The following is a 14,100-nucleotide window of genomic DNA, read 5'->3' on the forward strand; positions in this document are numbered from 1 at the left end:
GTCACAGACAATCCGTCACACGTCACTGGGCTGTCAAATAATGCCAGTGGGGTAGTGTGATAGCCATACAGATAGATAGATAGATGGTAATTATGTTATTGCAGTCTGTTTAATGATTGATTGGCGTGGCTAGCTGAGTCCAATCCAAATGTAGAATTTGCTCATTTCAAGGCCAGCCTAACTTGCTGCCTTCCCTGAACTCACACACATTGCAACATTTTTATCTTTGGACACGAGTTTTACATTAGCCAGCATGGCCGCCTTGCGTGCAGCCAAACAAGCTATGAGGAGAGAAATAAAGAAACGAGTAGCTGCGTTGGACGATCAAGAAAAACTTCGCCAGTCTCGAGTCATTTCGCAAAAGGTAACTGCAATCATGTAACAAACAACTGGGTATCACATTTACAGTGTGCTAGTGTATTTTTTTTTACAACGCTACAAACTCATTTTGTGTATGCATGTGTCCTGTCGTCATCGTCGCGTGGCCAATAGAGCTCACCAGTTTGTAGTCCTAAAAACCGGAAATCTGTTTCGTTCAGCCATTCCAATGGGAAATTGAATGCGGAAAAAATGGGGTTCTGGGATAAATGTCGAAAATTAGATCTGAGATTAACACAGGTTTATGGTGCTTTCAAAACAAATGGGAACTTGGAAAAAATAGATCAAATCACGACGTCAGTGATCTTCATTTCGGAAATTCGGTGCTCTAGAAGTTTGGACTTGGAATTCCCAGTTGACCTTTCCAAAAAAAAAAGTTCGTTTTTCCACTCAGAAGTCTGAGATTTCCGAGTTCCCAGTTCATTTGAATGTTGCATTAGGATATCTGGTATGTTTTGCTCTATGAGATAATATCACATGACCTTTATGAATTAGGAAGCCTTTTATGCGCCTTTTCAGATAATTTTTGGGAAAACCACAAAATAATGTTAGTTGATGGAGATGATCTCATAGAACAAACATTTAAGATCTCCTAAGCCTGTGTTTACTGCATACCTACTTTTCGGGCGTTTATCCCAAAATTAACGACCAGTGGCGTCCCCTTGTGGTGGATCCCAGGTGGGGTGTGATGGCCCCCCTAGGGGGTCTTACCCAACCCGGCCATGGACCCCCAGCCCACTATCGAGGACCCCCCCCCCACACCTCCATCAGCACCTGGTAACCTGTGTGTGGCTAGACAGCCTGTGGAGCCAAAGCCTGATTTAGTGGGAACCAGGGTAGAGTTGGTGCCTCTAAAAACATGCCATTACTATTGTTCTCTATAGCTACTTTTGTGTTTAGTATTGTCAAGGAGACAGAAGACACCTAGCCATGAATGCTTTCAATTATATGGAACTTCTCTTTTACTAACAGATAGACAATATTGCTTTTAAAATAATCAAATAGCTCAAACAATTTGTTTGTCAAATGTCTCCAGTTGGTGACCTCCTAGAGTGTTAAACTCAAATCAAATCAAATTTTATTTGTCACATACACATGGTTAGCAGATGTTAATGCGAGTGTAGCGAAATGCTTGTGCCTCTAGTTCCAACAATGCAGTAATAACCAACGAGTAATCTAGCTAACAATTCCCAAAACTACAACCTTATACACACAAGTGTAAAGGGATAAAGAATAGGTACATAAAGATATATGAATGAGTGATGGTACAGAGCGGCATAGGCAAGATGCAGTAGATGGTATCGAGTACAGTATATACATATGAGATGAGTAATGTAAACAGAGTGGCATAGTTAAAGTGGCTAGTGATACATGTATTACATAAGGATGCAGTAGATGGTATCGAGTACAGTAAATACATATGAGATGAGTAATGTAAACAGAGTGGCATAGTTAAAGTGGCTAGTGATACATGTATTACATAAAGATGCAGTAGATGGTATCGAGTACAGTATATACATATGAGATGAGTAATGTAAACAGAGTGGCATAGTTTAAAGTGGCTAAACTGGCAGTACCTTAATGCTGTAATCATATAATTACCAGTCTAACACCTCATACCTAATTACTTTCATAAAACCCAACGGCACATTTTGAATGGTTAATTTACATGCATTATTTGATGTAATTTTCTCCGTAAATAACAGGGAAGTAGAAAAACTATGCCTACACTAACCCGTTTATACTCTCCTCTCAACCAGCTCTTCAAGCACCCCAAGTATGCCAGGTGTGAGCGCATCGCTGTGTTCCTCAGCATGCACGACGAGGTGAGAACAGAGGAGATCATTCAGGACTTGTTTAAGCACGGTAAGACCTGCTTTATGCCCAAGTACTTGACCCAGGGCACCAGTAACCACATGGACATGGTGAAGCTCACCAGCATGGAGGATATGATGTCACTGCCTCTGACTTCTTGGAACATCAGACAGCCTGCCGCCGACGACAACACCAGAGAGGAGGCCTTGGAGACAGGTTAGTGTTAGTCTACACACACACACACACACACATATACACACACACACACACACACACACACACACACACACACACACACACACACACAAGCTTTTTGCCCTGTTGCTGCAAGAAAGAAAAAAAGAAAAAATCACAAAGAAGAAGATATTGGAGTCCGTCCACTTTGTGTGAGAACCTATTCTATTTTTCTGTGATCTCTTTATTGGTTTTACACAACAACCAAATATCCTTTATATCCTACCGAGTCAGGTAAGCGTGATGGCACCTTCTTTCAGTACGCACATAGGGCCACACACACGCACAGTGCTTAGTTTTCGTGATTCATTTTTTACTTTTTGGGGAGTAAAAATGTATTCTTAATCAAAATCCTATTTTCCCTAACCCATAACCTTTAACCTAACTCAAACCCAAATGCCTAACCTAAACCTAACTCCTAAACCTAACTCTTAAGCGTAAAATAAAATGTTAACAAATTCAGGACATGAAAAAAGTTCTGACTGTTTTCCTACCTTGTCAGGACATTCCGGTGACTTGTCAGGACATTATGGACCTGATAAGGTTGAAAACACACACACACACACACACACACACAGGGTGCCCTATGGTGATACGATCCTCACAGTGTGTGTTGACATATTGTACTTTAGTTTGCCTGTTGTATATTACCATCTGTGTGTATCATAACACACTTATGACCTATTTGTTGGAATGACCTAAATCCTGGCACGGCCTTGCAATGTTCGTCTTTCTTCCCTTATACACAGTTAATCTTTGTTCCCCTATGGGCCCTGTTCAGAAGTAATGCACTATTTAGGGGAAAGGGTGCCATTTGGGATGCGTGCACAGTCTCCAACGAGGGACACCATATCAGTGTCAGATCAAAGTTCCTGTTTTGGTTTCCTCCACAAGATGGTGGTATAGCATCATCATCAAGACGGATCAAAATGGTCGTCTCCTGCAATAACAATCTTACGTCTGGACACACACCTGTCATGTGACACGTCATCGAAATACTATGCAAGGGGATGGATGGAATTGCCCCACCACTGATCCAAGGTCATTTACCCCCTAAAGGTTAATCATTGGGTAGGGGAAGGATAAACTGATCCTAGATCTGGTAACATCTACCCTGGGCACCAAATAAGCACTGTGAATCATTGGTGAAGTTGCATAATTCTATTGTAATCAACTCTGTTGCTGCTGTATAATAAGAAAGATCATATTGATAACAGTTATTAGCATTGTAATCTCCTGGATGGTGAATACGTAGTTTTTCCTCTGTCAACCTCAGCTATTTTAATCCAGACCGTCACAGCTTTAATCATTAGATAGGATATGAAATACCGACGCCTGGGGAGGAAATGTGTTTGTTGTGCATTCTCTGAGTCTATTTGAGCTGTGCAAATAATGTCATCATTACTTCTGGAACCAAACTGGTCATAACCCCGCTTCTTCATTGTGTATGTGTAACAATATTGCTTCCGTCCCTCTCCTCACCCCTACCTGGGCTCGAACCAGGGACCCTCTGCACACATTGACAACAGCCTCCCTCAAAGCATCGTTACCCATCGCTACACAAAAGCCGCTTGCAGAGCAAGGGGAACAACTACTTCAAGGTCTCAGTGCGAGTGACATCAGCGATTGAAACGCTATTAGCGCGCACCCCGCTATAACTAGCTAGCCATTTCACACCGGTTACATATGTATGAATTCACTCCTGTCTGGCAATAACCTGTGTCAATTCTAATTATCGCTCTCACTCCACTCACCAGCTCAAGTAACCAGGTTCACTTGTAACCAGGTTCACTTGTAACCAGGTTCACTTGTAAATCGGTTCACTTGTAACCAGGTTCACTTGTAACCACGTTCACTTGTAAATCGGTTCACTTGTAACCAGGTTCACTTGTAACCAGGTTCACTTGTAACCAGGTTCACTTGTAACCTGGTTCACTTGTAACCAGGTTCACTTGTAACCCGGCTCACTTGTAACCAGGTTCACTTGTAACCAGGTTCACTTGTAACCAGGTTCACTTGTAACCACGTTCACTTGTAACCAGGTTCACTTGTTACCACGTTCACTTGTAACCAGGTTCACTTGTAACCCGGCTCACTTGTAACCAGGTTCACTTGTAACCAGGTTCACTTGTAACCAGGTTCACTTGTAACCAGGTTCACTTGTAACCACGTTCACTTGTAACCACGTTCACTTGTAACCAGGTTCACTTGTAACCAGGTTCACTTGTAACCTGGTTCACTTGTAACCAGGTTCACTTGTAACCCGGTTCACTTGTAACCCGGTTCACTTGTAACCACATTCACTTGTAACCACATTCACTTGTAACCACGTTCACTTGTAACCAGGTTCACTTGTAACCCGGTTCACTTGTAACCCGGTTCACTTGTAACCAGGTTCACTTGTAACCCGGTTCACTTGTAACCCGGTTCACTTGTAACCACGTTCACTTGTAACCAGGTTCACTTGTAACCACGTTCACTTGTAACCACGTTCACTTGTAACCCGGTTCACTTGTAACCAGGTTCACTTGTAACCAGGTTCACTTGTAACCAGGTTCACTTGTAACCAGGTTCACTTGTAACCACGTTCACTTGTAACCAGGTTCACTTGTAACCAGGTTCACTTGTAACCAGGTTCACTTGTAACCCGGTTCACTTGTAACCCGGTTCACTTGTAACCACGTTCACTTGTAACCACGTTCACTTGTAAATCGGTTCACTTGTAACCAGGTTCACTTGTAACCAGGTTCACTTGTAACCCGGTTCACTTGTAACCCGGTTCACTTGTAACCCGGTTCACTTGTAACCCGGTTCACTTGTAACCAGGTTCACTTGTAACCCGGTTCACTTGTAACCCGGTTCACTTGTAACCCGGTTCACTTGTAACCAGGTTCACTCTTGGTGTTGGTGACTATAGAAAGTCTACACTCCCTTTAACTTTTTCCACATTTTGTTGCGTTTCAAAGTGGGATAAAAATTAATTTCATTTTTATTTTTTGTCAACGATCTTCACAAAATACTCATGCCGAAGTGGAAGAAAAAATTCTATTAAAAAAAAGAATGAAAAATAAAACCCTAATATACCTTGATTAGATAAGTATTCACCCCTCTGTGTCAATACATGTCAGAAACACATTTGGCAGCGATTTCAGTGGTCAGTCTTCTGGGGTAAGTCTCTAAGAGCTTTACTTTTGCAATGACTATTTTAGTTGTTTATTTTTTATTCATTTGTAAAAAAAAATATATATATATATATATATATATATATATATATATATATATGACTTAAAAAAAACAACAGTTAAATCTATTTCAATCCCACTTAAAAATGCAAGAAAATGTGAAAAAATTTCAAGGGGGTGGAGCCTTTCTATAGTCTCTGTATACCAACCAATCACGTCTTCAGTTTAGGGCTCCCTCTGACAGTGAACAGCTGGTTTGATTAATTTCTCTCTACTCTGACTCAGTCCTGCAGCCTTGAATACCTCTCATGAACCTATCATGGCTGTTGTCAAGGAAACTACAGATAGACCATAATGCAAAGCAAATTTAAATACATGAGAAGAGATGGGGGGAAAAAAAGGTCTGTCTTGCCGTGCCACCAAATTTGCTTTGATTATCGTCATGGTTTTCACATAGCAACAAGAAGGGCACCTTATTCCAAGTACCTTGAATATTCCCAGCAGCTGACAGGTTTTAGACCCTATTATTTCCCCCTCTTTTCATAACAGAAGTTCCATCCTCATAACGAATGTCTCTTTGTCCTGGGGTGCATAGAAAGCAAAGGTCTGGAGGTGTGTGTGTGTGTGTGTGTGTGTGTGTGTGGGGACAACACAAATTGCTACCTGCCAGGATTGACATCCTGCTGAGCATCTGAAACTTGTTTCAAAGCATTTTCCTCTTGTTCAGATACTTACTTACATGTGGAGAGAGAGAACACGACAGAGAGAGAGAGACCACAACAGAGAGAGAGAGAACACGACAGAGAGAGAGAGACCACAACAGAGAGAGAGAGAACACAACAGAGAGAGAGAGACCACAACAGAGAGAGAGAGACCACGGCAGAGAGAGAGAGAGACCACGACAGAGAGCGAGAGACCACAACAGAGAGAGAGAGAACACGACAGAGAGAGAGAGAACACAACAGAGAGAGAGAGACCACAACAGAGAGAGAGAGACCATGGCAGAGAGAGAGAGACCATGGCAGAGAGAGAGAGAACACGACAGAGAGCGAGAGACCACAACAGAGAGAGAGAGAACACGACAGAGAGAGAGAGAACACAACAGAGAGAGAGAGACCACAACAGAGAGAGAGACCATGGCAGAGAGAGAGAGACCATGGCAGAGAGAGAGAGAACACGACAGAGAGCGAGAGACCACAACAGAGAGCGAGAGAACACAACAGAGAGAGAGAGACCATGGCAGAGAGAGAGAGAACACGACAGAGAGCGAGAGACCACAACAGAGAGAGAGAGAACACGACAGAGAGAGAGAGAACACGACAGAGAGAGAGAGAACACGACAGAGAGAGAGAGAACACGACAGAGAGAGAGAACACAACAGAGAGAGAGAGAACACAACAGAGAGAGAGAGACCACAACAGAGAGAGAGAGAGACCATGGCAGAGAGAGAGAGAACACGACAGAGAGAGAGAGAGAACACAACAGAGAGAGAGAACACGACAGAGAGCGAGAGACCACAACAGAGAGAGACAGAGAGAGAGAGAGAACACGACAGAGAGAGAGAGAACACAACAGAGAGAGAGACCACGGCAGAGAGAGAGACCACGGCAGAGAGAGAGACCACGGCAGAGAGAGACCACGGCAGAGAGAGAGACCACGGCAGAGAGAGAGACCACGGCAGAGAGAGAGACCACGGCAGAGAGAGAGAGACCACGGCAGAGAGAGAGAGACCACGGCAGAGAGAGAGACCACGGCAGAGAGAGAGACCACGGCAGAGAGAGAGACCACGGCAGAGAGAGACCACGGCAGAGAGAGAGACCACGGCAGAGAGAGAGACCACGGCAGAGAGAGAGACCACGGCAGAGAGAGAGACCACGGCAGAGAGAGAGAGACCACGGCAGAGAGAGAGAGAGACCACGGCAGAGAGAGAGACCACTGCAGAGAGAGAGACCACAACAGAGAGAGAGAGACCATGGCAGAGAGAGAGAGACCATGGCAGAGAGAGAGAGAACACGACAGAGAGCGAGAGACCACAACAGAGAGCGAGAGAACACAACAGAGAGAGAGAGACCATGGCAGAGAGAGAGAAAACACGACAGAGAGCGAGAGACCACAACAGAGAGAGAGAGAACACGACAGAGAGAGAGAGAACACGACAGAGAGAGAGAGAACACGACAGAGAGAGAGAGAACACGACAGAGAGAGAGAACACAACAGAGAGAGAGAGAACACAACAGAGAGAGAGAGACCACAACAGAGAGAGAGAGAGACCATGGCAGAGAGAGAGAGAACACGACAGAGAGAGAGAGAGAACACAACAGAGAGAGAGAACACGACAGAGAGCGAGAGACCACAACAGAGAGAGAGAGAATACAACAGAGAGAGAGAGACCATGGCAGAGAGAGAGAGAACACGACAGAGAGCGAGAGACCACAACAGAGAGAGACAGAGAGAGAGAGAACACGACAGAGAGAGAGAGAACACAACAGAGAGAGAGACCACGGCAGAGAGAGAGACCACGGCAGAGAGAGAGACCACGGCAGAGAGAGACCACGGCAGAGAGAGAGACCACGGCAGAGAGAGAGACCACGGCAGAGAGAGAGAGACCACGGCAGAGAGAGAGAGACCACGGCAGAGAGAGAGACCACGGCAGAGAGAGAGACCACGGCAGAGAGAGAGACCACGGCAGAGAGAGAGACCACGGCAGAGAGAGAGACCACGGCAGAGAGAGAGAGACCACGGCAGAGAGAGAGAGAGACCACGGCAGAGAGAGAGACCACTGCAGAGAGAGAGAGACCACGGCAGAGAGAGAGACCACGGCAGAGAGAGAGACCACGGCAGAGAGAGAGAACACGGCAGAGAGAAAGACCACGGCAGAGAGAGAGAGAAACCACGGCAGAGAGAGAGAGAGAGAGAACAAAGAGAGAGAGAGAGAGGGAGAACACAGCAGAGAGAGAGAGAACACAGCAGAGAGAGAGAGAACACAGCAGAGTGAGAGAGAGAGAGAGAACAGCAGAGTGAGAGAGAGAGAGAACACAACAGCGAGAGAGAGAGAACACAGCAGAGAGAGAGAGACCACAACAGAGAGAGAGAGAGTGAACACAGCATAGAGAGAGAACACACAGCAGAGTGAGAGAGAGAGAGAACACAACAGAGAGAGAGAGAGAGAACACAGCAGAGAGAGAGAGAGAACACAGCAGAGAGAGAGAGACCACAACAGAGAGAGAGAGAGAACACAGCAGAGAGAGAGAGAGAACACAGCAGAGAGAGAGAGAGAGAGAGAGAACACAACACAGAGAGAGAGAGAGAACACAACACAGAGAGAGAGAGAACACAGCAGAGTGAAAGAGAGAGAACACAACAGAGAGAGAGAGAGAGAGAGAGAACACGAGAGAGAGAGAGAGAGAGAGAACACAACAGAGAGAGAGAGAGAACACAGCAGAGAGAGAGAGAGAGAGCACAGCAGAGAGAGAGAGAACACAACACAGAGAGAGAGAGAGAGAACACAGCAGAGAGAGAGAGAGAACACAACAGAGAGAGAGAGTGAACACAGCAGAGAGAGAGAACACACAGCAGAGCGAGAGAGAGAACACAGCAGAGAGCGAGAGAGAACACAGCAGAGAGAGAGAGAACACAGCAAAGAGAGAGAACACAACAGAGAGAGAGAGAGAATACAGCAGAGAGAGAGAGAGAATACAGCAGAGAGAGGGAGAGAACACAGCAGAGAGAGAGAGAACACACAGCAGAGAGATAAAAGGGGCAATGGCATTTTGGCACAGCAGGAGTAGATGTCCTTCAGAAAGTGAATGATTTAACATTCATCTGAGATCTTTGTTATTGGCTAGGAATAGAAGAGACTGGAGTCGATAAAAACAGAGGCCTTTGATTGGGCTCTGTGTTATGTACACATTGGGAGGGTGTGTGTTTGTGAGCGTGTCAAGAACTATCAGGGTTCGATTGTTAGCATTACATCCTTACTGCCATTTAAAGTGGATGATGTGATGCCAGATGAGTCATGTGAACAACAGTAGGCTATATGCATCAATAATAGATGGATGTTACCCTGCAGTCTGGAGGGCCGGAGAAGAGACCACAGCAGTATGGCATCCCCAACCTGCTGCTGGTGAATGCATAATGTCCCTGCTTAATCTGCATAAATGATTCATGAACGTCATGGTTGCGTGACAACAGGAAGAGATTTTGATATTGGAGTCTCCGGCTACATCGAGCAGAATGGAGTGAGAGGTTCACATCATCACCAGAAGCCTGGTGCCTCATTCATAAAGTCTAGGATCAGGTCCACTCTTTCCATGTAATCTTGTTCATTTTAAGCGTAAAGGCAAAAGTGATTCTAGATCAGCACTCCTACCCTGAGATGATTGATACATACGGGCCCTGATATCAGATGTTTTAAGAAACATTCTGTGAATCGTCTCCTCTGTTATTTCTTTGGGTTGTCAGCGAGCACTTGATGCTATGGTTACACCAGGATGTTGTGAAATATTGATCCAACACCATCCATCTTTTGACCCACAGAGAATCTGTAGCTTGTTGGGTCTGATGGAATTATAAAGAATTGATCATGCTGGAGACTGTAGAACTGGCGGTGCATGTTTTAGTTCTGGCATTTATTGAGGCAGGCCTGCAGTTCACTGCTGCGAAGCAACAATAGCATTTTTAGCCACATTTATTTTGTAGGGTGGAGTGTATTTCTGTTTTAAAACAGGATGAACAGCGTTGTTTTATAGCTTTGAGAAACTCCTTTCATGTTCTTGAACCAACCAATCCTTTCATAGTGTTGAACTTGGATCACCATACAGGGGTAAGGCAACGGTTTAACAAGATGTATTGTAATTGAGGTTGAAGATCTGACATACTGTTTTAAACATCATAGAGATGGCCGTTTTTATAGACCTATATCACCACTGCTGTAAAACCTCTGACCCAGATAACAGGTTTACATTCTGAGATGGCATCAGCTCTCTGAAAAATGGTTCATAAGGTATTCTAGTAAGCCTCCTCCTCATTCATGTATTTCCATGTGTTCCTCCCATGCAGGAGGTCTTGACCTGATCTTGATGCCAGGCCTGGGATTTGACAGGAAGGGGAATCGTCTGGGCCGAGGGAAGGGCTTCTATGACTCATACCTGGAACGCTGTATGAAGCACCCCAAGGGGAAGCCGTACACCATCGCTCTGGCCTTCAGGGAGCAGCTGTGTCAGGACATACCTGTGGGCGACAACGACGTGCTGATAGACGAGGTCCTGTGTGATGTCCTGGACTAGTTAAAAGGCACATTTTCATATTTCTGAAGTGAATCTCTATTTGGGATGTAAATGAAATGTCCTAGAAGGGTTCAGACACCTTTTTTGTGCTTTGTCTTGTTTTTGAGAAACTTACCCCAGCCGTGACACACTTCGTTGCTCGTTGTGCAGTAATCGGGCAACGCAAATGACATGAACAAAACCCACCCAAATATGTTGTTTTAGAAACAGACTTTCAGTATAGTGATGTAGGTCTTTAGATGTTGTACACATTAAATTGTGTCATTCCAAACTTGATCCACAACGTTATGTTCCATTTTGTGTGACTGGAGCCGTTTGTTCTAGCAGCTGTGCTGCGCGGGCTGTGTCCCTGTACTAAAGGGGCTCAACCTGCACGGCTGTGCTGCGCGGGCTGTGTCCCTGTACTAAAGGGGCTCAACCTGCACGGCTGTGTCCCTGTACTAAAGGGGCTCAACCTGCACGGCTGTGTCTCTGTACTAAAGGGGCTCAACCTGCACGGCTGTGCTGCGTGGGCTGTGTCCCTGTACTAAAGGGGCTCAACCTGCACGGCTGTGTCCCTGTACTAAAGGGGCACGCTCAACCTGCACGGCTGTGTCCCTGTACTAAAGGGGCTCAACCTGCACGGCTGTGTCCCTGTACTAAAGGGGCACGCTCAACCTGCACGGCTGTGTCCCTGTACTAAAGGGGCTCAACCTGCACGGCTGTGCTGTGCGGGCTGTGTCCCTGTACTAAAGAGGCTCAACCTGCACGGCTGTGCTGTGCGGGCTGTGTCCCTGTACTAAAGGGGCTTAACCTGCACGGCTGTGTCCCTGTACTAAAGGGGCTCAACCTGCACGGCTGTGCTGTGCGGGCTGTGTCCCTGTACTAAAGAGGCTCAACCTGCACGGCTGTGCTGCGCGGGCTGTGTCCCTGTACTAAAGGGGCTCAACCTGCACGGCTGTGCTGCGCGGGCTGTGTCCTTGTACTAAAGGGGCTCAACCTGCACGGCTGTGTCCCTGTACTAAAGGGGCTCAACCTGCACGACTGTGCTGCGCGGGCTGTGTCCCTGTACTAAAGGGGCTCAACCTGCACGGCTGTGTCCCTGTACTAAAGGGGCTCAACCTGCACGGCTGTGCTGCGCGGGCTGTGTCCCTGTACTAAAGGGGCTCAACCTGCACGGCTGTGCTGCGCGGGCTGTGTCCCTGTACTAAAGGGGCTCAACCTGCACGGCTGTGCTGTGCGGGCTGTGTCTCTGTACTAAAGGGGCTCAACCAGCACGGCTGTGTCCCTGTACTAAAGGGGCTCAACCTGCACGGCTGTGCTGCGCGGGCTGTGTCCCTGTACTAAAGGGGCTCAACCTGCACGGCTGTGCTGTGCGGGCTGTGTCCCTGTACTAAAGAGGCTCAACCAGCACGGCTGTGCTGCGCCGGCTGTGTCCCTGTACTAAAGGGGCTCAACCTGCACGGCTGTGCTGTGCGGGCTGTGTCCCTGTACTAAAGGGGCTCAACCTGCACGGCTGTGCTGTGCGGGCTGTGTCCCTGTACTAAAGAGGCTCAACCTGCACGGCTGTGTCTCTGTACTAAAGGGGCTCAACCTGCACGGCTGTGCTGCGCGGGCTGTGTCCCTGTACTAAAGGGGCTCAACCTGCACGGCTGTGCTGCGCGGGCTGTGTCCCTGTACTAAAGGGGCTCAACCTGCACGGCTGTGTCCCTGTACTAAAGGGGCTCAACCTGCACGGCTGTGCTGCGCGGGCTGTGTGGATTTAAATGTGATCCCAGCTAACAGATATTGGTTCCCAGAACACTGTGGAAGTTATTTCAAACAACCAGAAGAGAACCTTTTGGGAACGTTCTGTGCTAGCCGTGATGATATTGTTTGGTATGATGATATGACATTCGCATAAGACATGAAGCTGTGAACTAGTCAACAAGACAGTGGTGGAGCTGAGTCTGGTGGTCCCATTCCAAACGGATCATTAGCCCTTACTCCAAGGTTTTTGTTTAAATACTGATCCAATCCATTTAAATATTCTAGTGGGGGCATCAACAAGGGCCTAAGTAAGGGGCCAGGGTTCAGTTTGGACTTGGGACCTCTTAAGTGCTTGCTAAAGACCCCATATTAATCATAATGGTCAAACGAGTTGTCTTAGTATGTGCCTGAATTGGTGAGGAATAAACTGTTCTCTACAGATGACACTTCTACCAGATGACACTACCTTGTTTCCATTTCAAGATTCCTGTGATTTCAGTTATTAGATTTTTTTAGACTGTCAAACGTCCTGGTCTTCTGTAATGAGATGATTATGCTGCCATCAGGGGACAAAGGAAGTTCAGTTAGGAATAAAGATGGCTGAATGAACACACGCTTGTTTATTGCTCACCAAAGCTAGCTAGCATAGTTTGGTGTCAGAAGTGGGATCCAAAACCCTCGGTTGTCTTAACAAAGGAATAAGAGTATTATTACTAGAGACTGAGAGCATGCTGAGAATGAGTGTTTGACTGGCAGAATGTTAATGAACTGCCTAGTGACTGCCTCGCTAGTTTGCCTAATTGCTGTGATGCCCTTGGGAATGAATCCATCATTTTCTTTTTATGTTTTGCTTATCAAAGTGTTGCCTGTTTTAAACTGAGACTGAATGACATGACATTGCTAAGTGCAGTGGACCGGCTCACCGTAGATCCAAGAGGAAAACACTAAGATTCTCTCTCTTCTTGTGTAACTGCACTTCAACATACATTGCTGGTCCTCCGTTTCTTGTATTTATTGAAGACCGTGATTATTTAGATCAGGAAACTTTTGTTCCTGGGCTTTAACAAAAGGCTGTACACACCTGCAGTAGACCTTCAGAACCACAGTCATCCATCCATGATCTAAACAAGACCTTCAGAACCATAGTCATCCATCCATGATCTAAACAAGACCTTCAGAACCACAGTCATCCATCCATGATCTAAACAAGACCTTCAGAACCACAGTCATACATCCATGATCTTAACAAGACCTTCAGAACCACAGTCATCCATCCATGATCTAAACAAGACCTTCAGAACCACAGTTATCCATCCATGATCTAAACAAGACCTTCAGAACCACAGTCATCCATCCATGATCTAAACAAGACCTTCAGAACCACAGTTATCCATCCATGATCTAAACAAGACCTTCAGAACCACAGTTATCCATCCATGATCTAAACAAGACCTTCAGAACCACAGTTATCCATCCAC

At 46.0% G+C, this 14,100-nt stretch overlaps 1 protein-coding gene across 1 annotated transcript; it reads left to right on the forward strand.

Annotated features, from left to right (window-relative positions):
* The first annotated feature begins 3 nt into the window (after positions 1 to 3).
* LOC110506887 (5-formyltetrahydrofolate cyclo-ligase) lies at positions 4 to 13,231 on the forward strand. Its single transcript, XM_090239167.1, has 3 exons — positions 4 to 364; positions 2,139 to 2,409; positions 10,668 to 13,231. Exons 1-3 carry the CDS (start codon positions 254 to 256, stop codon positions 10,892 to 10,894), a joined length of 609 nt encoding a protein of 202 aa, XP_090095293.1. The 5' UTR covers positions 4 to 253; the 3' UTR covers positions 10,895 to 13,231.
* The last annotated feature ends 869 nt before the right edge of the window (positions 13,232 to 14,100 follow it).

This window comes from Oncorhynchus mykiss, chromosome 6 (genome assembly GCF_057628025.1).
Source record: "Oncorhynchus mykiss isolate SJ-2025 chromosome 6, ASM5762802v1, whole genome shotgun sequence".
NCBI classification, from domain to species: domain Eukaryota; kingdom Metazoa; phylum Chordata; class Actinopteri; order Salmoniformes; family Salmonidae; genus Oncorhynchus; species Oncorhynchus mykiss.

Coding starts and splice junctions, on each gene's coding strand:
- LOC110506887 (XM_090239167.1), top strand. CDS start 254: ATGGCCGCCTTGCGTGCAGCCAAACAAGCTATGAGGAGAGAAATAAAG. Junction 365..2,138: donor CTCGAGTCATTTCGCAAAAG/GTAACTGCAATC, acceptor CCTCTCAACCAG/CTCTTCAAGCACCCCAAGTA. Junction 2,410..10,667: donor AGAGGAGGCCTTGGAGACAG/GTTAGTGTTAGT, acceptor CCTCCCATGCAG/GAGGTCTTGACCTGATCTTG.